Source organism: Schistocerca nitens, chromosome 7 (genome assembly GCF_023898315.1).
Source record: "Schistocerca nitens isolate TAMUIC-IGC-003100 chromosome 7, iqSchNite1.1, whole genome shotgun sequence".
Lineage (NCBI taxonomy): Eukaryota > Metazoa > Arthropoda > Insecta > Orthoptera > Acrididae > Schistocerca > Schistocerca nitens.
In genome coordinates this window covers 43,522,708-43,547,419 of record NC_064620.1, presented here as the reverse complement: position 1 = coordinate 43,547,419, position 24,712 = coordinate 43,522,708, and the positions used below count along the sequence as shown (strand labels likewise).

The 24,712-nt window shown below is 38.6% G+C and overlaps 1 protein-coding gene across 1 annotated transcript in view; it reads right to left on the bottom strand.

Annotated features, from left to right (window-relative positions):
* Nucleotides 1–24,712, bottom strand: part of LOC126195465 (dynein axonemal heavy chain 1-like) — a 963,710-nt gene that overhangs the window by 804,485 nt on the left and 134,513 nt on the right. The window contains exons 12-13 of the mRNA XM_049934091.1: nt 20,601–20,744; nt 14,437–14,679 (exon numbers count right to left, since the gene is read on the bottom strand). Coding sequence (XP_049790048.1) covers nt 14,437–14,679; nt 20,601–20,744 — 387 coding nt within the window. The remainder of the gene's footprint in view (nt 1–14,436; nt 14,680–20,600; nt 20,745–24,712) is intronic.

Sequence of the window (24,712 nt, the reverse complement as noted above, 5' to 3'; positions counted from 1 at the left end):
TCCTTAAATACCAACATTTTTGCAGTTTCTTCAGTTTTAATCTAAAGTTCATAACCAATAGATTGTGGTCAGAGTCCACATCTGCACCTGGAAAAGTCTTACAATTTAAAACCCGGTTCCTAAATCTCTGTCTTACCATTATATAATCTATCTGATACCTTTTAGTATCTCGAGGATTCTTCCATGTATACAACCTTCTTTCATGATTCTTGAACCAAGTGTTAGCTATCATTAAGTTATGCTCTGTGCAAAATTCTACCAGGTGGCTTCCTCTTTCATTTCTTACCCCCAATCCATATTCACCTACTATGTTTCCTTCTCTCCCTTTTCCTACTCTCGAATTCCAGTCACCCATGACTATTAAATTTTCGTCTCCGTTCACTACCTGAAAATTTCTTTTATCTCATCATACATTTCATCAATTTCTTCATCATCTGCAGAGCTAGTTGGCATATAAACTTGTACTACTGTAGTAGGCGTGGGCTTCGTGTCTATCTTGGCCACAATAATGCGTTGACTGTGCTGTTTGTAGTAGCTTACCCGTACTTCTATTTTTTTATTCATTATAAAACCTACTCCTGTACTACCCCTATCTGATTTTGTATTTATAACCCTGTATTCACCTGACCAAAAGTCTTGTTCATCCTGCCACCGATCTTCACTAATTCCCACTATATCTAACTTTAACCGATCCATTTCCCTTTTTAAATTTTCTAACCTACCTGCCCGATTAAGGGATCTGACATTCCACGCTCCGATCCGTAGAACGCCAGTTTTCTTTCTCCTGATAACGACGTCCTCTTGAGTAGTCCCTGCCCGGAGATCCGAATTGGGGACTATTTTACCTGCGGAATATTTTACCCAAGAGGACGCCATCATCATTTAATCATACAGTAAAGCTGCATGCCCTCGGGAAAAATTACGGCTGTAGTTTCCCGTTGCTTTCAGCCGTTTGCAGTACCAGAACAGCAAGGCCATTTTCGTTAGTGTTACAAGGCCAGATCAGTCAATCATCCAGACTGTTTTCCCCTGCAACTACTGAAAAGGCTGCTGCCACTCTTCAGGAACCACACGTTTGTCTGGCCTCTCAACAGATACCCCTCCGTTGTGGTTGCACCTACGGTACGGCTATCTGTATCGTTGAGGCATGCAAGCCTCCCCCCCACCAATGGCAAGGTCCATGGGGACTGTTAGTTACAGAAATTTACTCTTTGGTTCCAAGCTGTCATAACTGTTTTTTGAACTATCTGACTGAACTGAGTGCCTTATATTACAGTAAATCGATTACTATAGGTAGATACCATTTTGAAATGGCTGTGTGCCTGTCATTAATGTTATTCTGTGCACCTTAAGAGTTGTTCACTAACTGAATGTAAGTACAGTTCTATTATTTTTTTACAATCTGTTAACTGCATTGAAGTTAGGAGTAACATCATTTGTTGTTGTAGTTGTTGCGGTCTTCAGTCCAGTGACTTGTTTTGATGCAGGTCTCCATGCTACTCTACCCTGTGCAAGCTTCTTCACCTCCAAGTAACTACTGCAAACTACATCCTTCTGAATCTACTTAGTGTATTCATCTCTTGGTCTCCCTCAACAATTTTTACCCTCCACACTGCCCTCCAATACTAAGCTGGTGTCCCTTGATGCCTCAGAACATGCCCCACCAACCAATCCCTTCTTCTAGTCAAGATGTGCCACAAATTCCTCTTCTCCCCAGGTCTGTTCAGTACCTCCTCATTAGTTACATGATCTACCCATCTAATCTTCAGCATTCTTCTGCGGTGCACCCCATTAGCTGAACAGTCAGCGCATTGGAATGCCTCGCATGGGGCCCGGGTTCGATTCCTGGCTGGGGTGGGTGATTTTTTACCCTCAGGCACTGGGTGTTGTGCTGTCCTCATTATCATTTCAACCCCATTGTCAGCGCGCAAATCGGCCAATGTGAAGTCACACTCAATAAGACTTGCACATGGCGGCCAAACTTCCCGCTGGTAACTCCCGGCCACTGACGCCATATGATAATTTCCATTCTTCTGTAACACCACATTTTGAAAGCTTCTATTCTCTTCTTGTCCAAACTATTTATTGTCCATGTTTCACTTCCATACATGGCTACACTCCACACAAATACTTTCAGAAAAAGACTTCCTGACACTTAAATCTAGACTCGATGTTTACAAATTTCTCATCTTCAGAAACGCTTTCCTTGCCATTGCCTGTATACATTTTACATCCTCTCTACTCCAACCATCACCAGTCATTTTGCTCCCCAAATAGCAACACTCATTTACTACTTTAAGTGTCTCATTTGCTAATGTACTTCCCTCAGCATCACACAAGTTAACTCGACTACATTCCATCATCCTCATTTTTCTTTTGTTATCCTCCCTTATATCCTCCCTTCAAGACATTGTCCATTCAGCTCAACTACTCTTCCAGATCCTTTGCTGTCTCCAAAAGAATTACAATGTCATCGGCAAACCTCAAAGTCTTCATTTCTTCTCCATGGATTTTAATTCCTACTCCCAATTTTTCTTTTGTTTCCCTTACTGCTTGCTCAATATACAGATTGAATAACATCGGCAACAGGCTAAAACCCCGTCTCACTCCCTTCCCAACCACTGCTTCCCTTTCATGCCCCTCAACTCTTAACTCCCGCCTGGTTCCTGTGCAAATTGTAAATAGCCTTTCACTCCCAGCATTTTACCCCTTCCACCTTCAAAATTTCAAAGACAGTATTCCACTCAACATTGTCAAAAGCTTTCTCTAAGTCTACAAATACCATAATGCCTTTCCTTAATCTATCTTCCAAGATAATTCATTTGGTCAATATTGCCTCACATTCCAACATTTCTACGGAATCCAAACTGATCTTCTCTGAGGTCGGCTTCCACCAGTTTTTCCATTCATCTGTAAAGAATTCATGTTAGTATTTTGCAGCCATGACTTATGAAACTGGTAGTAATTTTCACACCTGTCAACACTTGCTTTCTTTGGGATTAGTATTATTATATTCTTCTTGAAGTCTTGAGGGTATTTCGCCGGTCTCATACATCTTGCTCAACAGATGGTAAGAGTTTTGTCAAGGTTGGTTCTCCCAAGGCTATCAGTAGTTCTAATGGAAAGTTGTCAACTCCTGGGGCCTTGTTTTGACTTAGGTCTTTCAGTGCTTTATGCAGTATCATATGTCCCATTTCATCTTCACCCACGTCCCCTTCCATTTTCATTGGCCTTGTATACACCCTCTTATATACTCCTTCCACCTTTCTGCCTTCCCTACTTTGCATAGAAATGGTTTTCCATCTGTGTTCCTGATATTCATGCAATTGGTTCTCTTTTCTCCGAAGGTCTTTTTAACTTTCCTGTAGGCAGTATCAGTCTTACCCTAGTGAGATAAGCCTCTACATCCCTACATTTTTTCTCTAGCCATCCCTGCTTAGCCATTTTGCACTTCCTGTCAATCTCATTTTTGAGACATTTGTATTCCTTTTTGCCTGCTTCATTTACCGCATTTTTATATTTTCTCCTTTCGTCAATTAAATTCAGTATCTCTTCTGTTACCCACGGATTTCTTCTAGCTCTCATTTTTTTTACCTACTTGATCCTCTGCTGCCTTCACTATTTCGTCTCTCAAAGCTACTCATTCTTCTTCTACTGTATTTCTTTCCCCCCATTCTTGTCAATTGCTCCCTAATGCTCTCTCTGAAACTCTTTACAACTTCTGGTTCTTTCAGTTTATCGGGATTCTGTCTTCTTAAATTTATACTTTCTGCAGTTTCTTTGTTTTTAACCTACAGATCTTAACTAATAAATTGTGATCGAGTGCACATCTGTCCCTGGGAATGTCTTACAATTTAACACCTGGTTCCTAAATCTCTGTCTTACCATTATATAATCTATCTGAAACCTTTCAGTGTCTCCAGGCACCTCCCCCACATACAACCTTCTTTTATGATTCTTAAACTAAGTGTTAGCTATGATTAAGTTATTCTCTGTGCAAAATTCTACCAGGCAGCTTCCTCTTTCATTCCTTACCCTCATTCCATATTCATCTACTACTTTCCCTTCTCTTACATTTCCTACTATCGAATTCCAGTCCCCCATGACTATTAAATTTTTGTCTCCCTTCACTATCTGAATAATTTCTTTTATTGCATCATACATTTCTTCAATCTCTTCATCATCTGCAGATCTAGTAGGCATATAAACTTGTACTGCTGTGGTAGGCATGGGCTTCATGTCTACCTTGGCTACAATAATGCGTTCACTATGTTGTTCGTATCAGCTTACCTGCACTCCTATTTTTTTTTATTCATTACTAAACCTATTCCTGCAATACCCCTATTTGATTTTGTATTTATAACCCTGTAATCACCTGACCAGAGTCTTGTTCCTCCTGCCACCAAACTTCACTAATTCCCACTATAACTTTAACCTATGGATTTCCCTTTTTAAATTTTCTAACCTATATACCCGATTAAGGGATCTGACATTTGACACACTGATCCATAGAATGCCAGTTTCGTTTCTCCTGATAATGGCGTCCTTCTGAGTAGTCCCTGCCCAGAGATCCTGGGGGACTATTGTACCTCCAGAATATTTTCCCCAAGAGGATGACAAGTGACTTGCTGCATACCTTTTTTTCTGAAAATTTTTTCCCTTTCTTGCAGTGATCAATGGAGTGTTTGTCTTTCTCCTCATTATGTTGACCCTGCCCTTTTTTCACAGCAGCTCAATATTCCTTTTTGGGATGCTGAATCCGAATTTCATGCTTGCTGCCTTGTAGGAGCTCAGCTCCACAACAAAAACACAAAAAAGGCCGCAAAATTTTAGAAGACAACCACTCTATACGAAATTAAAGTAGACAAAATTTACTACAAAACTCACTTGCAGCTGTGATTTTCTGATGCACTGCATCGGTGCTAGAGCATGCTGAAAAGCTGATACTTTTTGGCTCTTCTGCAAAAATGTCAAAGATGCCCACTTCCACACTTTACAGTTAAAAAAAATGTACATGCTGTCACTAAAAACCCCTACATCACATGAAAGTACACTAAATTCCCAACAAGCGACATCTGTAACTTTCAATTTTCTCATAAGAGGGAGGGGGCAGGGGGATGGAGAAATGTGAAAATTACATAAAATGCCTTTTACACTGTATAGCCAAAGGATCCCCTCTGCCTGCCTCTCTCTGACCAGTGCTATACTTTCAGGGTACTATGCTTAAAAAAAGTTGTTTCGAATGAACTGATGGGAAAGCATGTCTGATAAAAACATTAACAAATTATATTTACGACGTATTAGGTACATGACACTGGAAAAAAAGACGAATATGATATCTGTGTGTAGTGATGTACATATTCTATGAAATGAGTGATTGTCAGCCCAGGATTGGTCACCTCTTTGAGTAGGCTCTCCATATGGAAAAAAAAGGCGTTTGGTGACAGAATATGGATACAGAAGGCAGATAATTTGTAGAGTGAACTATCGATGTATGAGGTACTGATACCATGTGCTCAATTTTTTTACTCATCTCCGTTTGACTATTGATGGACCAGCCAATGTATTTTTGGCACTAGAAGGTCCAGGTGAAGGGTCCTGAGCAATGGAAGCTCCAGGAAAAGCGTCAGGGGCTGTGGAAAGTCCAGGCTGAACAGTGAGTTGTTGCTGTCCATCAACTGAAAAATTTGTATTTGAAGGGTTAATGTTACGATTGATAAAAACTGATTCTGAAGATGCATAAAGCACAAAATATTACATGAATTAATACCTTCTGTTACCTCAGCTGCTTCAGACAGTGGTACTGCAAGTTGCTCGTCCAGATGGTCTTTGTTTGTATGAGGGGTGTTCAGTAAGTAATGCAACATATTTCTTTTCTTGGCCAATTTTGGTTGGAAAAAAAGTAGAATTTGTTGTGGGTCATCATGGAAAATTCCTACTTCACCCCCTACAGTTTCACAAAGTTCTGATAGGTGATGGTGCCATATGTTAACCTTCAAAATGCCATCTGTAACAGAGGAGTGTTCCAAGCAGCAAGCTGTCATTGAGTCTCCTTTGGTGAAAACCAGAGAGAGCATTTCAGATATTCATGGGCACTTGCAGAACATCTACAGAGACATGGCAGTGAACAAAAATAAGTGAGTCATTGGGTGAGGCGTCTGTCATCATCGCAACAAGGTTATGCAAACCCGTCCAATCTCCCACGTGCTGGCCGGCCGCAAACAGCTGTAACTCCTGCAATGTTGGAAAGTGTAGACACTCTCATTTGAGATAATCAACAGATCGCATTCAAACACCTGGCTGCACAACTAGACAGACATCTGTTGGTACTGCTGACATACTCATCCACCAGTTGGCATACTCAGAGATGTGTGACTGCTGGGTCCTCACTGCCTAACAGGACACCACAAAGAGTAATGAATGGAACATCTGTGCAGAATTACTTGCACATTATGAGGCTAATCATGACAATTTTTTGTTGAACATCATCAAGTCAATGAAACATGCATTCACTTTGAACTGGAAACAAGATGTCAATCCATGGTGTAACGCCACACCACTTTTTCTCTGAAGAAAAAGATCAAAGCCACATCCTCAGCTGGTAGTCAAGGAAATAGTCTTTTGATACATTATTCTGTTTGACGACCTCCTTCATAGTGCTATGATCAACTCTGAATTGTATTGTGGGACCATCAGGAAATTGAAAAACCAACTTCAGCATGTTCATTGTTACAGAAATGCAAATGACTTCTCCTTCCCCACGACAATGCAAGGTCTCATCCAGGTCCGCACACCTGAGAGGAGCTCACAAAACTTAATTGGATTGTTCTTCCTCATCCAACATACAGTCCAGATCTCACACCTTCCAACTTCCATATGTTTGGGCCAATGAAGTCAATGGAAAGCAGTATATGAATGAGGGAGAGGTTATTGTTGCAATAAGACAATGGCTCCAGCATCGGCCATTACAGGTGCTCCCAGTAATGTGGCGTAAGGGCATTGTACTGAACTGAGAGTACATTGAAAGTTAGGGTTTTTGCATCCAAAAGAGTGGAGAATAGTATGGTGTAGTGAAAACCTGAATAAAATCCTTCAGCTCTCAGAAAAAAAATGTGTTGCATTACTTATTAAATGCCACATGTATATCAAAATTGTCATCGGCATTGGAGCACAACACTTCACAGTGATGGCACTGTTTCATGCGGAACAGTACTGCTTGTCACCCACACCAACCATGGGATTCTGTCTGGCATCTGCAAGAAATAAGCTGAACATATCTCTCTGGAGCTGGGGATTTCAGTGTGGTAGTGGGAAGTCAACCCATTTTTTGTCAGCTCCCACCCCAAACTGTTCCAGATCCACACACAATCCACTCCACTGCTGTTTCTTGTAGATAACTCTGAAGGTGTGTTATTGAGCTGCAGCTTCAATGGAAGGTTTTGGGGCTATGTTTGTTGATGCCTTGTACACTGATGTAACATACTGCTTATACCTCAACTTGCTGAATGTAGTGATTGGGTGGTTACCATTCATAAAGGTCAATTAGAAATTTCTTACCAGCTGCTGTTATTTCCTTTTGATGTGCTGAAGGATCACTGAATGGGAAATGTATGATTCAATACCCTGATTTTTGGAGGGGATCTTGAGAAATTTAACTTTGCCTTTGTTGAATAATGCAGACATAGGGCAAGAACCACTCATTGTGTGGATTAAGGGAATGTGGTTGGCAACATTCTTCTCCATTTCCCAGATAGTAGAGGAGCTGTGGAGCTGTACCTGTCCCTGGCTTTAGGAACTATACACTGGGACGAGTTTGAAACCCATCATTATAACCAGAAGATCAACATCTTCCCCACAATTGTAACACTCTTGTGAGCCAAAGCCAGGTGTTCTGCTATCTGCTTAACCTGTGTGTCTCCATCATCAGCTGCCTGCTTGGAGGTGATTCCACATTCATTGCATTTTGCCATGAGCATGGTGATTTGTCTATCCTTACTTTTTTGCATTTGATAGAAATTTATTTGTGAAACTGTTGCTGTTACGGTGCTGCTAAATTGTATCTCCACAGAGTGCTTTTTGTTCAACCTACTCAAACTCTCCATAGACTTGGTATCCTTCTGTCCATGGGAATACCCATTGAACATAACTGTCGCGCTTTTATTGTACTTACTTTATACATAATTGATGTACGAGTCGCACATTGGTTAGAAAATGTGCCCACTTGAGCATATGAATCTGGCAACAAAAACCCCCCACACCTTTTTTTGAATCATCTGTCTGCTTTGATGCAGCCTACCGCAAATTCCTCTCCTATGCCAACCTCGATTATTTGCTGTAACAGTTCAAATGATTTGATTCCTTTCTGTTCTGGTCTGCCCACAGTCAATGTTTCACTACCATACAATGTCATGCTCCAAACGTACATTCTCAGAAATTTCTTCCTCAAATTAAGGCCTACAATTGATACTAGCAGACTTCTCTTTGCCAGAAGTGCCATTTTTGCCAGTGCTACTCTGCTTTTGATGTCCCCCTCGCTCCATGCGTCATGGGCTATTTTGCTGCCTAGGTAACAGAGTTCCTTAACTTCATCTTCTTCACAATCACTAATCCTGATATTAAATTTCTCACTGTCCTCATTTCTGCTACTTCTCATTGCTTTCATATTTCTTTGATATAGTCTCAGTCCATATTCTATGCTCATTAGACTGTTTATTCCAATCAGCAAGCCCTGTAATTCCTCTTCCCTCTCATTGAAGATAGCAATATCATCAGCGAATCTTATCATTGATATCCTTCCACCTTGAATTTTAATTCCACTCTTGAACCATTCTTTTATTTCTGTCATTGCTTCTTCAAAAGCAAGTAGGGGTGAAAGACCATATCCCTGCCTTACACATACACTGTAGTACTTGGATCCAGACCATAGAGGGTTAGCTCCCCACTACAACACTGAAACCCCAACTCCAGAGAGGCATCTTCAGCTTGTATCTTGCAAATGCAAGACAGATTGCGAAGACCAGTGTGGGCATACATGAGCAAGACTGTTTCGCATGAAACAGTGTGAAAGATCACGCTCCAACATCGACGACAATATTGATATAGAAGATGATCTGGATGGGTCTCTTGCAGTATCACTATCGAAGCAGCTGAGGTGACAGAAGGTATTAATTCTTGTGATATTTGCAGCATTACGCATATTTATGAATCACTTTTTCCCTATCATAACATTAATCATCCAACTACAAATTTTTCAGTTGAAGGACAGCAACAACCCACTGTTCAGACTAGATATTCCACAGCCTTACACTTTGCCTGGAGCTTCCTTGTTCTGGATCCTTCACCTGGACCTTCTAGACCCAAAGATACAATGACTGGGCCACTAACAGCCAAACAAGTGAAAGAACAGCACACACAACATTAGCACCAGTTCAATATACAAGTTACATGGCTTTTGTATCTCATATTCTGTCACTAAATGCCTTCTTTCTTTTCCAGATGGAGAACCTACTCAAAGAGATGACCAATCCTAGGCTCGACATTCACTTATTTTACATAATCTCTACATTACTACATACAGACATCATATTCTTCTTCCTCTCCAGTGTCATGTACCTAATATGATGCAAATATAACCTGTTAATGTTTCCAACAAACTTGCTTTCCCATCAATTCATTCAAAACAATCTCTTGCAAGCATAACACACCAAAAGTTTAGCACCAATGAGAGATAGATAGGTGGGAGGGTGGGGTCATTTGGCTGTAAGGTACAAAAGGCATTTTTCGTAATTTTTGTTTTTCTCTAGCCTCCCTTATGAGAAAACTGATGTCGCTTACAGGAGATTTAATGTGCTTTCAAAAGGTGTAGGGATTTTTGTTGATAACATGTATATTTTTCGAATTCTAGGGGTGGAAGTTGGCATTTTTGACATTATTGCGGAAGGGCTAATGAATCATTGCTTTTCAGCATGGTCCAGTGCCAATATCGCTCACCAGAAAATCAAACCTGACTGGTGGATTCTGTGGAAAATTTTTGTCTACTGTAATTCTGTGTAGAGTAGTCATCATAAGCAAAAACGTAGTTCTCAAAATACAAGAGAAAACTGAAAGAGGAAAAATTTTAAGTTTTTTGTGTTCATCTGCATCTACATCCACATCTACAAAGATATTCTGCAAGCCACTGTATGGTGCATGGTGGAAGGTACCCTGTACCAGTACTTGCTATTTCCTCTCCTGTACCACTAGCAAATAGAATGAGAGATGAACGACTGTCTGAGAGACTCCGTATGAGCCCTAATTTTTTGTACCTTATCATCATGGTCTTTACGTGCAATGTATGTTGGCAGCAGTATAATTGTTCGGCACTGAGCTTCAAATGCCAGTTCTCTAAATTTTCACACTAGTGTTTCTTGAAAAGAACATCGCCTTCCCTCCAGGTATTCCCATTTTAGTACTCGAAGCATCTCTGTAACACTTATGTGTTGTTCAAAACTACCAGTAACAAATCTAACAACCCGCCTCTGAATTGCTTCGATGTCTTCCTTCAATCTGACCTAGTACAGATCCCAAACAATCGAGTAATACTCAAGAATGGTCCTATGAGCATTCTCCTTTACAGGTAAACCACTATTACCTAAAATTCTCCCAATAACCTGAAGTCGACTGTTTGCCTTCACTACCACAGTTGTCACATGCTCGTTCCACCTCATATCAATGTTATTCCAAGATATTTAAACAACTTGACTGTGGCAAGTAGGACACTAGTAACACTGTATCCAAACATTACTGGTTTGTTCTTCCAACCATCGGCATCAACTTACATTTTTTTACATTTAGGGCTAGCTGCCATTCATCACACCAACTGGAAATTTTGCCTAAGTTGTCTTGTATCTTCCTACAGTCACTCAACTTTGACACCTTACTGTACACCTTGGCATCAGCAGCAAACAATCACGGATTGCTAACCCCCCAGTCAGCCAAAGCATTTATGTGTATCGAGAACAACAGCAGCCCTATCAAACTTCTCTGGGGCACTCCTGATGATATCCTTGTCTCTGATAAACACCCACCATCGAGGACAACATACTTGGTTCTATTATTTTAGAAGTCCTTGCGCTACTCACATATCTGCAAACTTATTCCATATTCTCATACCTTTAACAGCCTGCAATGGGGCACCATGTCAAATGCTTTCCAAAAATCTAGAAATATAGAATTTGTCTGTTGCCCTTCATCCATAATTCTCAATATATCTTGCAAGAGAATGGCAAACTGAGTTTCGCACGAGTGATGCTTTCTAAAACCAAGCTGATTTGTGGATATAAGCTTCTTAGCCTCAAGAAAGTTTATTATATATGAACTGAGAATATGTTCAAGGGTTCTGCAGCAAAAACAGAAGTTCGGGATATTGGTCTGTAATTTTGCAGGTCTGTTCTTTTACCTTTCTTATATACTGGCGTCACCTGTGATTTTTTCCAGTCACTTCGGACTTTGTGTTGAGTGAGAGATTCGCAATAAATGCAAGCTAGGTAAGCGGTCAATGCCGTAGAGTACCCTTTGTAAAATCTAATTGTGATTCCATCTGGACCTGGTGATTTATTTGTTTTCAATCTTTCAGTTGTTTCTCTGTGCCAGGTTTGATTATTTCTAAGTCGTCCATACAGGAGTCTGTCTGATGGTTAAATGATGGTATGTTTGTACGGTTCTCCTCTGTGATCAATTTCTTGAATGTGAAATTTAAAACTTCAGCTTTTGTTTCACTATCTACAATTGCCACACCAGACTGGTCAACATGGGAATGAAAGGAAGCCTTAGACCCACTTAGCGATTTCACATACGACCAGAACTTTCTTGGGTTCTCTGTCATATCTTTTGTTAAGCTGTGACAGTAGTAGTTGTATGCTTCGCGCATAGATCTTTTCACAATCGCACAAATCTCTACTAACCTTTGCTTGTTGTTATTTGTGCATCCCATTTTGAACCAAGAGTGCAACAGCCTCTGCTTCCTCAGCCCCCCACCGAATTTCATTATTAAACCATGATGGGTCTTTCCCATCCTTTAACCACATACTAGGCATGTAACTCCCCAGACCAAGATTTACTATCTACTTAAACTGTTCCCGTAATTCCTCTACATCCATCTTACTGGGACTAAGCGGTGCCAATTCACTGTCTAAGTGACATATTAATAAATGCTTGTCTGCTCTTTCTAGCAGAAACACTCTCCTAGCCTTCTTGACTGATTTATTAACTTTCTTAATCTTAGTTGTGATAATGACATCATGATCACTAATTCCCATTTCTATACTGACATTGTCGATAAGGTCCGGCCTATTTGTAGCTACAAGGTCTATGACATTTCCACTGTATGTGGGCTGCCAGGCTAGCTGCTCAAGACAATTTTCAGAAAACATGTTCAAAACTATTTTGCATGATTGTCTGTCTGTAACCCCTGAAATGAATCCATAGACATCCCAGTCCATTCTAGGCAGGTTAAAGTCATCTCCAACTAGTATTGCATGATATGGGTATTTACACACTACTGACAGTAGACTTTCGTTGAATGACTCTAGAACTGTCAAAGCAGAATTGGGTGGCCGGTAAAAAGATCCAACAATTAACTTAGTTTCACCTACACCTGTTATATGTGACTAGATTATTTCACTGTCACACTCAACTTTGACATCAATGGAGACAACATTTTTGCCAACTGCAACGAACAGTGCCCCTCCTATAGCCACTAATCTGTCTTTGCAATATATGTTCCATGACTCATTAAATATCTCAGAGCTTTCCACTTTGGGTTTCAGCCAGCTCTCAGTTCCAAGAATAATGAGTGCTAAATCTTTCTTGGTGAGTAGTAAATTCAGGAACTTCATTATGAATACTTCAACAGTTTGCTGATAAAACTTTTGCAGTCAGTGTGTCTTTATTGTGAATGCTGTTTGACTTCCCTTGCTGTGAATCAACTAGCGAATGTTCATTTGTGTGCTAATGAACACTCGCCAGTCGATTCACAGCAAGCAAATTACCACCTTGCCTAAAAACCCTCATGTGCACTCCAAAAGTACTCTGCCACTTGAGTAGCTGCTTCCTTTGTGTAGTGCACCACTGGCCTATCAAGGTGAGTCCTACAAATGGTCATACAATAATGCAAGTCTAGAAATCTGCAGTCAATACTTCCACAGATTCGGCGTAGCCTTTGGGTGAGACCCTCCACTCGGCTCCAAACCAAAGGACCCCAATCAGCTCTGGGAATAATGCTACAAATTGCAAGCTCTGCTTGCACCCTGCGGCCAGGAGTCTTCACCACCTCCACCAACCATCTGTACGAACTGAGGTTCGCCTCAGAACCCGTGCAACAGGCATCATTTGTGTCGATGTGAGCCACAACTTGCAGACGATTGCACCCTGCATGCTCGATAGCAACAGGTGACGCTGCCTCCACTTCTCAGATGAGGCCCCCCGGTGCACATATCGAGTGCACATTGGCTTTCTTTCCAGTCCCGAACAGTATCTGCCTAAGGGGCTCCATAACACACCTAACATTGGAGCTCCCAACAACCACTAAACACCCCCCCCCCCCCTTCCGCACCATCACCATGCCTGCTCAGACCCTGCTGAAGGAGTGGTCATGGCTCTCCGGCTTGAGCGACGCGAACACATCACCAACCGCCAATCACTGTTGTGAGAGTGGATCCACCACATCAGGTGCACTTGGAGGGGCCTTGGAAGCAGAGTCTGTGTGCAAAACAAGTGATGCCTGAGGTGTCCCATACAATGCGCCAGATTCTCCACCACCTCTACACCCTGAAACAGCAGCCTGAAGGTGACTGACCATAGCCAACAGCATGTTCAGCTATTCGCAAACTGTGGCCAGCTTCTCCTACGCCCACACACAGCATGCGCACATCATGTCCATCCTAACAAACCTACTGAAGAAGTGACTATCCTAGATATGTGACTTGTTGCCCCCAGACGTGTCACCACTGGACTGGATGAATTTACTCTTACAAAAACGTGAGATTAACCCTTTAAACAGACAAACACGTACAAAATTTAATAAACATACTCCATGGAAAACACAGAAAAGGATAAACACTTCACTTGCCACTCTGCAGACGTACCCGTATCTCAGATGAGAGCTGGAGTCTGAGGTGAGAAGCCGAGCTCTTACAAAGCAGATAACATTAAATTCAGATTCAGCCCCAAAAGACATACAGGAACATTGAAGAAAAAAACTTCCACAAATTTTGGGCTGTTTTGAAAACCAACTGACTAGATTACTAGTTTGATTGCAGACAAATATAATTGAAGAAAAGACACATCACCATTCAAAACTTATTATTACTAAGTTTCTATTTCTTTAGAATCAATTAGGGTGTCTCAAATATACCTACAGAACATGCTTAACACAATATTAAACACTCTTGAAATTACCTTAGCTATATCAGTCTCTCTGGCCATTTGACTGACTTGAACTGTTATCTGCTCAAGTCTGGCATACAAAGCAAATTCGTCTTCTATTTGGATTTTGTGAAGCCTTTCTATTTCCTCCTCATGGAACAAATTTGTCTCATCTATTTGTTCATATACTCGCAATGGCCATCCAACAGCTTCCCATTTGCTTTCAAAATCTTCTTGAGACAACGAGTACCAGAAATGGTCAAATATATCATACTCCTATGAACAAAAGTCATCTATTTGTACTTTTTTGCTAAGAATAATGATAAAATGAAAATTTATGTTGATATCTGTCTGAGAACAGAAAATTTTGAATCAGCTGGAAATAGCTGTAAAGATAAATTTAATGATTCAACTGGAAATAGTTGTGAAGATAAATTTAATGCACAAATTAAGAGGGGTATTTTAACAAAGAAGAAGGCATTAACAAACATTTATCAAATGAAGACAAAGTCTGTAATGAGTCTGATCATACTGTAGCACTTTCTTCGTAAAGCTCCGCCTCGACCACACAATTTTTTTACAATCCACTATTAACGGTTTTGGCTAATGCCACCTTCAGAACACAAAATATTCTCCTGCAGTTTTATTTTTACATCTGGAAACCTGCAGATGTTTCATGGCAGTAAGAGTTCAATGTTGAAGTCAGAAAATATGAAGTACCTCAAGGTTTAAGACCAAGCTTGATCCTCAGACTGCTTTAACAAAAACAAATGATTAATGTAAAATCTCATATAAAGATGTGAAATAAATACTAACAAAGAGATAGAGGGGTTGGCCAGTACTTACCTCAGCTCAGTACAGCCGACAGATACACAAAACAGAACAGAAAATTTACATTCCTAGCTTTCAGAACTTTGTTCCTTCATCAGGGAGGAGAGAGGGGAAAAAAGGGGAAGAAGGGAAAGTGGATTCAGTTACTCACAACCCAGGTTATGAAGCAACAAGAAAAGGTAAACAGGGAGGGTAGCAAGGATGGAGGCATGGTTGTCAAAAGGAAGCCAAAGATATCTGTTTTGGCAGAGTTCTGTTTTGTGTATCTGTCGGCTGTACTGAGCTGAGGTAAGTACTGGCCAGCCCCTCTTATCTCTTTGTTAGTATTTGTTTAACATAAAAAAATTAATTGCAAACACTGAAAGAACAGTAAATGTGAACTTCCTTCCATTTATTTCATCCGCTTCATCTGCTTTAAATCTGACTACGTTCTTGGGTCGATGGGTTCAGCAGAACTTGAACGGGATACACATATGAGTAATTTGTCAAAAACACTCAAGGGTGTGCTACTCCATGAAAATATATTAACATCTACAACCAAAGAGGGGTTGAGGATAATTAGTAATCTCAAAAATGGAGTTTTTATGAATTTCCCTTTAATGAATTTACTGGTCAAAATATTCCGTATTTGTTTGTCCTTGAAAGCATTTTACTCGCCACAGACAGCCTCAAGAAAACCAGCAGGCTAATACATAACAAGGATACACACATTACTGTATCACAGGAAAATCAAATACACATCAAGTATTTACCACATCATCCTACCAGAAAAAAGAACAACATATCAAAAGAAACATGCTTTTAAATCGATAATCAAAATCACTTTAAAGCCATTCCTGATAAAGCACTATTTCTATTTTGTCAAGAATTTATAGAAATGTAGAAACAGTCATTTTTCTGTAAATGTTGGGTAATCAACTAAATTGTAATATTTCTCTTTTCCACTAATAGCGCACATTATGTTTGACCTGTTCAATATCCTGCCTAAAATCTATGATGTACAACAATGATGGATTAATGAATATACAATTTCTTTAAAATTCCTGCCACTAACAAAGAATATTTGTTAATGTTTTGTCACAGCATTCAGTGCATTTCTGGAAATAACACAAGTTTTCTCTTAAATATCAACATTCCTGAATATCCACACACAATAAACAGTGTATCACATTTCTACTGATATACTGTTTATATGAGTTTGGCATCTGAAAATTATTTTCGTATCTAATATTTAATTTTCAAAATTTCAATGCACACCCTATATACTTTTTTATTTAATATTTTAGCTTAATTTCTATTAAAAACACTTGCCAATGGCATAACTATCACTATGGTAACTATTTAACTTTTGGAGATTTTACTAATGCACTTTTAAAGCACTGTAACATTACACAGACATAGTTATTATCAAGTAATAAGAAATCTTACTTATCCACTTTTAGAAATTTTGTATGAAAGAAGAATGTAGAAACAGGATGGGCACATGTGTGTATTTCCACTGTATTCTGTTTTCTCCTCATATAAAGCTGTACTTTTATTTACAGAGTTGCTTCATTAAAATGAGAAATACATACATACATACATTAATCCTTGTTCCATAGATCATGAATAAAACATTTTGTAATGATGTGGAACGTGTCACTTTAACATAAGTTTTCTATACACAAAATAATTAATTTTTTTTATTTTTATTTTATTTTATTTTATTTATTTATTTATTTTTACAGTTACTTCTTCATATCTAAGAATTCATCTATTGAGTAGAAGAGCTGTCATTCAGAAATTCTTTTAATTTGCTTTTAAGTGTTGGTTGGCTATCTATTCGGCAAATGACCAAAGATTTTTATGGCGGCGTAATTCACCCCTTTCTGTGCCAAAGTGAGATTTAATCCAGAACAGTGAGGATCATCCTTTCTTCTAGTGTTGTAGCTATGCACTTCACTTCACTTTTATTTTTGAATTGGGATGGGTTATTAATGACAAATTTTGTAAGTGAATATGTGTATTGCGAAGGTACTGTGAATATCCTGAGTTCCTTATATAAATATCTGCAAGGTTATCCAGCTATTATTCTGATCACACGCTTTTGTGCAATGAATACTCTCTCTTTTAGTGACAAATTACCCCAAAATATAATGCCATATGAAAGCAGTGAATGAAAGCAGGCATGGTAGGCTAATTTACTGATATGTTTATCACCAAAATTTGCAATAACCCTGATAGCATAAGTAGCTGAACCTAACAGTTTCAGCATATCATCAATGTGTTTATTCCAGTTCAATTTCTCATCATGCACACACCCAGAAACGTTGAGTATTCTGCCTTAGCAACAGACTTCTAATCATAGTCTACATTTATCAATCGTGTTATGCCATTTGCTGTACAGAATTGTATAAACTGTGTTTTCTCAAAATTTAGTGAGAGTCCTTTTGCAGAGAAGCACTTAATAATTTTTTGAAAGACATTATTTACAATTTCCTCAGCTGATTCTTGCTTGTTTGGTGTGATTACTGTACTGTTAATTTCAACCTTCTGCATTCTTCCAGTTAAGTGTAAATTAAACCATTTGTGCACTGTCTCACTCATACCACAATACTTAAACTTATCTAGAACGATTTCATGAGTCAGACAATCAAAAGCCTTTGAGAAATCGCAAAATATCCCAATGAGTGGTGTTCGGTGATTTAATGCATTTAATATTTCTTCAGTGAAACCTGATATAGCATTTTCTGTTGAAACGCCTTTCTGAAAACCAAACTGACATTTTGTTAGTACTTCATTTTTACAAATATGTGATGCTACTCTCGAATACATTACCTTTTCAAGAATGTTGGATAAAGCTGTCATAAGTGTAACAATATCATATTTCAGTCTATCTGGAAAAATGCCCTGTTTCAGTGAGTTACTACAAAAGTGGCTGAGAATCCTACTTATTTGTTGGGAACAAGCTTTTAGTACTCTGTTGGAAATGCCATCAATTCCATGTGTGGTTTTACTTTTGAGTGAATTTATTATTTTCCTAATTTCAGTGGGAGAGGTGGTTTGAATTTCCATTTTATCAAATTGCATTGGTACTGCCTCTTCCATATATTGCCTTGCATTTTCTAATGAACAGCTGGATCCTATTTTCTCTACAACACTTAAAAATGATTATTAAAAATGTTTTCTACTTCTGACTTCTTGTTAATAAACTTTTCATTGAGTTTGATAGAAATACAGTCTTCCTGTACTCTCGGTTGCCCTGTTTCCCTTTTAACAATATTCCAAATTGTTTTAATTTTACTATCAGATGTGTTAATCTCAACATAATGCACATACTTCTGGACTTTTTAATAACTTTTCTTAATACATTGCAGTAGTTTTTATAACGTTTCACTGTTTTGGTATCATTACTCTTCCAAGCTATATGATACATTTCCCTTTTCTGTTTACAAGATATTTTTATCCCTTTAGTAAGCCATGGCTTTTTACATAGGTTCTTATAATTATATTTCACTGTTTTCTTAGGGAAACTGTTTTCAAACATACTCACAAAGGTATCATGAAACAGGTTAAATTTTAAATTAGCATCATGTTCCCTGAACACCTCACCCCAGTCTAACTGTTGCAAGCTTTCCCTAAAATTTTGAATTGTGAAATCGTTTACTGAATGCACTATTTTGGAGGGCTGTTTTGCATTATCGTGTGGAGTTACGTCATATACAGTAATTAGCTGTGCATCATGATCAGACAGACCATTCTTAACAGGAAAAGTTTTTATTTGATTAAATTTATCTTGGTCTGTGAAAACAGTATCAGTGTGCTGCTTTCCTGTACCACCTGAGTAGGAAAGTCAATAACTGATGTCAAAGTGAAAGAACCAAGTAATACTTCTAGGTCAAGCTCTCTATCAGACTCTTTCAGAAAATCTACATTGAAATCCCCACAAACAACAATTAGCTTTCCTCTGCCTGACAGATAGCACAACAAAGAATCCAAGTTTTTTCAAAAATAGTTGAAAATTTCCCAATGGGGACCTATATACGGCTACATTATACAGGTGCCATTATTTAGTTTAAGCTCACACGCACATGCTTCTATACGTTTCTCTATGCAACATTTTTTGGTTTCCAAATTTTTCACACTACGACAGATTTTAACATATATGGCAACTCCTCTCCATAGTGTCTCTACTTACAATGTGCTGAAAGTTTACATCCATCTACATTTACCATTTTCATACCTGTGACTATATGTTGTTCAGACAGGCATAGTACATCTATTCCATGCTCAGTTTCTAAATCTTCTAAACAAACAAGAAGCTCATCTACTATGTTTTTTTAATACCCTTATATTCTGATGCTATATACTAACATAATTTTTCACTGTGCTTTTATGTGAATCTTGCGACATACTAACATTATTTTTCACTGTACTATTATTAGAATCTTGTGATATTTTAACATCTCTAATACCTGCCTGTCTGAACTTCTCTTTAAGCTTAATTTCAATCAATTTTGGATGACTGGATACTGATCTTACCCTAAAAAAGTACTCCCATGAGTTTCAGTGCCCCCCCCCCCCCCATTAAAGATTTTGGTATCATCCCAGCCAGTTTACCCTTCCCTTTCCTATTGAGATGCAGGCCATGTCTCATGAAGTCCCATCTACCAATACCATCAACAGGAAACAAACCTATGCCTGACAAAGTAGCTGCACGAAGCAGCTGATCTAGCTCCATATTGACCCTCCTGATGGAGCTGTTCAATTGGGGACGATCATACCGCATGAAAGCAGGAACCACGCCAACATTTGTATGGTTCGTTGCAGGTACTATTTTTACCAGGTCGCACTCAATTATTCAATTTAAATGCAAAGTTAAGAATCAACATTTGTTCAAAGATGTGCAACTTAATTTATGGGACAGGATGAGGATCACTGAAGTTCCACTGAGAACATAATTTGTGAATGAGCTAGTGTGTGAATTTGCACAGGATATGTAGATATAGAGGGGATAGGACAGTCAGATAAGCAATGACCAGCTAGTATATTAATACTTCTTTTGTTACTAAGCATTATTAGGATTGATACATACAGACGGAAAACAAGAAACAAATTAAGTGGAGAGTTTGTAAATGATTCAGCTCAGTACTAGCAGAAGATTAACAGTGCTCCATACTGCACAAAAAAATCAGGAACAGAAAAGATAAAGCAATATACTTGTAATGAGATGTTAAAGAACTATCTCTCACTATCCTTCCATTCTAGTGTTAACTCATTTTTCTGGTGGGACTTTCTTTTCTTCTGTTACTTGAAATACACCAAGTACATCTCAAGACACTTTCCAAGAAAATAGTCAAAACTTGTAAATAAAATAATGTACTTACTATCACAATTTTTCTCGTAGCTTCTTCCAGGTTTTTCACAGTTACTGGTACAGTTTCCATCCATTCTTTTATTTCAAAAAGATGCTCTATCGAATTTGGTTTTTCCAGTAGCTTACGAAATATTTGTTTAAATTCATCCAATATCTGCAAAATAAGGTATGTAATAAGGTATTTATATTATATCTGTCTGTAACATATGTAGATGATGCAAAACTCGCAGGACTGCAATTTGACATCAGTCAAGTGACATCAGCACTGCATACTCGTATATAAAATCAACAGCCCGATTTGCTGGGTGCCTTTGTTTCTGCAAAATATCTTCCAACAGGGTTACTGGTGAACAGACACAACTCTGGGGGGAGGGGGTGGGGCAGGGGGCCTCAGAACTATACCTGTTTCATCTCTTATTAATTTCCCAAATAAACAAACAAGAGGATTCTTTGCAGGACATCTTTCAGACTTAAATGTCTCGTAGTTTGTATTATAATAGGTACCAGACCAAAAGCCTGAATTCAACTCTGATGGTGAATTATGGGAAACATCTGAGTGTCTGCTGGAAAACTGCACATTGTGTCACAGTGCCTGCTTTGCAGACTGTGGTCAAAAACAACCCTACAAGTTCATAATCAGTCTAGTATTACAGGGCATAAGGTACAAGTCAAGTCTTAGGGAGAAAGCTTTAACAAGGCCAAGCATGCACTGGTCATGGGAGTGGAATGTCATACCTGGTACAGCCAGCACCATGTAGGAGCATAGGCGCGTGTGCGTGTGTGTGTTTTTTACTCTAACTCATCAAAAGATATTTCTGAAAATCAGCAAGTTTTCGTTCTTTTGTGTGTGCCTATTGAGAACTCATTACTTCTGCTTTTCAGCGAGTGGTCTCCTCCAACTCGAAAATATTTACATTTAACAAGAACTTCGTCACAAAATTTAACCCTGGTACAGTACTTTTTCAGAAGGGATTACCAGATAACTAGTATTTTTAAGCCAAATGTCCTGTTTTAGGTTCTTTGGGGAACCATCGTGGAGAAGTACAGAACGAATTTGAACCATAATCCCACTTACACAACTAAAGGTGACATCACACACTTGACTGATGTGAAGATCGTGTTACTCTCCAAGTGGTATAATGAGCCCTATAGTGAGTTTAAAATTATTGCAACTTTTGACATTTGGCTCACTGGAGGGGACCTGACACCGCTACCCACGTAGCACCAATGGAGAGTTGTTTTCCCTACCTCGTCACCAGCAGTTCAGTTGGTAAAGCATCCCTACTGACATGCCATGCATAAACATACCATGTGGTGTCATATATCAGATGCATCTAATTCATTAGCGCTCATTGTAAAGTGATATTTTCTGGTGTTGAAGTGTTCTGTAGTAATCAGGTATTGTGAACAAGTGGTTTGCGTCAGTGATGCATTAATAACAGCAATGAAGCATGTCTGAACATGAGATTTTCAATACACATGGTCATTCAGGAACACATTTACTTGCCTGTGAAAATAATGTTTTGCTGCAAAACATTTCTGCAAATTCAATAATAACAATGAACAATGCACCATATCACTCTGCCATAATTGATAAAGCTACAACTGTGCAGTAGAGGAAAGCAGATATATTGCTCTGGGTACAGAGAAATGTTTTACTGGATTAACGTGAACCTACCATGCATAAGACAAAGTTACTGGAACTTGTGCTGTACAAGCCAAAAACTCCACACTACCCGGTCTACAAACCCAACACTAAAGGACATAGTTTAATAAGGCTTCTTCCATACAGTGCTAATTTAAATCTAACTGAGAATATATGGGCCAAGGTGAAATGCAATGTGGCAAAAAACAGCAAGTAGTTTACACTCAATGAGGCTAAAATGCTGACAAAAGAAGCCATTGCAAATGTTAAACCACAAGATGGATCTTGAGTTGTCAACCAAGGATTCAAAATTGGCTCTGAGCACTATGGGACTTAACATCTGAGGTCATCAGTCCCGTAGAACTCAGAACTACTTACACCTAACTAACCTAAGGATGACACACACATCCATGCCCGAAGCAGGATTCGAAGCTGCGACCGTAGCTGTCATGCGGTTTCAGACTGAAGCGCCTAGAACAGCTTGGCCACTCTGGCCGGCCCAACTAAGGATTCATGAAGGACTATGATGAGTTTTGAATAATACGGAACTTCTCTTGTTGCCATGTTAAAATCTGTTTCTTTTGCCAAAACACACCACGGTTTACAAATATTCATCTCACCAAATGCAGCTGAAATTGCAACAGAATCCTGAAACACTGTATTATTAAACTAGCAACTGAATGCAAGAAAGGGTCAATTTGATGAAAATGCCCACTCTCAGAATAAAAATAAACAGTGTAACTTCATTTATTTTGTTACAAAACCCAAAGCAATTCTCATTTCACCAGCTACTGATGGTCCTTAAAAATTACATTACCTCACTGAAAAATTACTTCATTGAAAAATTCTGAATTTGCTTCAATATTGTGGTAGATATGAAACATTCACATATTAATTGTATGGCAAAATAATCTCCTTTCCGTGTGCTATCATATGCCAAAATCTTTTAGGAGATACGACGGAGTTATGAATATTTCATTCTGGCTTTTTCACTTCCACATATGTTCATGACAGACTAGTCTACACACATGCGATTTTCCTGAGGTTGGAGACAGTGATATCCTTCCAAGTTTAGAGAATAATTCAATATGTTATCTACATTTCACATGCAGCCAACATACTACCTACCATACACCAACCACAATTTCAAAGAGACTGCTATTTTTCAGTGCAAACTCTAAGAATTCTTGCTGTAGTTTACCTAATATCAAAATATCATAATAACTATGACCAGTAATGAATGATAAGTAGGTCATAATGAAGCTGACAAATTAAGCTATAAGATATGCAAGTATCAGAGTTTATTACTGAATAGTTTCTTTCAAATCATTTGTGAAAGATTCCAAATCGGCCAGCTTGTGCAACTTGCCATTCACACAGTCAAACAAACCTGCCAGGTTCCTCACTGAGTAGGACATGCATTATCATTACCAGACCACACACTGGCAACTGTGTTTCCCTCCACTCACTCCGCACTGAACTACCAAAAGCTAATTTTAAACACAATACAGATGAAGCACTCGGTGCAGCACATTCATGCAGAGCTTGTAAGATCACTCAGGAAAACACTTGGATGCATTACCTGTCACCTACTTTATCACATCAACATGACATGGTTTGTATCTGAATGCTTGAACAGCTAACTGGCAAGGAAGCCACAGTTAACAGTTCCAGTTACATCAGCAGTTTTTATTAGATAATAAACCTTTATTAGATAACAAACAAGTCCCTGACAAGTCTTTTGATGCCTATTATGTACATATATCATGCATTAAGTGCAAGGGGGTATCCTATAAGTAACTTTTAAAGCTTAAAACGTTATTTCCTACATCTTACCTCAGTTTTTTGAAGTCCCTTGAAAAGTGTAAAAGCAGGTTTCACTGTATAATGAAGTTATAACTTAATCATTTTTTACATTTATTAACAACTGAAGAGCTTAGATCAAACATACAACATAAATGAATAAGTTCAATACAGCTACAACTGTTAAGTTTTTTTCAATAAACACCAAGGTTACCTAAACTGATCAGAAATCGAATATAATTTGATAGTCATTTAGTAGCCATAGTCAATGCTGGAGGCATCCTTGTGCTATACATACACTGTATCTTCTATTTCTGAAAAACAAAACTTGTTATTTTTCAAGGTTCTGTACCTCAATAGATATAAACAGAACCTGTATAGGTTCATTTTGTTGTCCATCCACCTGTCTGTCGACTATTCTAAACCCTTTTTCTCAGAAACAGATTAATTTATGAAGTAGAAATTTACGTTACATACTAAGGTCTATGATCCCTTGGTGGTGTAAAAAACGGAAACTTCCAAGCCAATGAAGCTTCCAAATCAATCAAGCCAAAAGACACAGCAATTAATGTCACATATTTTAACACTTGCAAACTCACTGATTGAAAATCTATTGCATATTTCCTGTTGACTTAGGATGATAAAATTTAGCGAAAAGCAACTTTCTGCAGCAC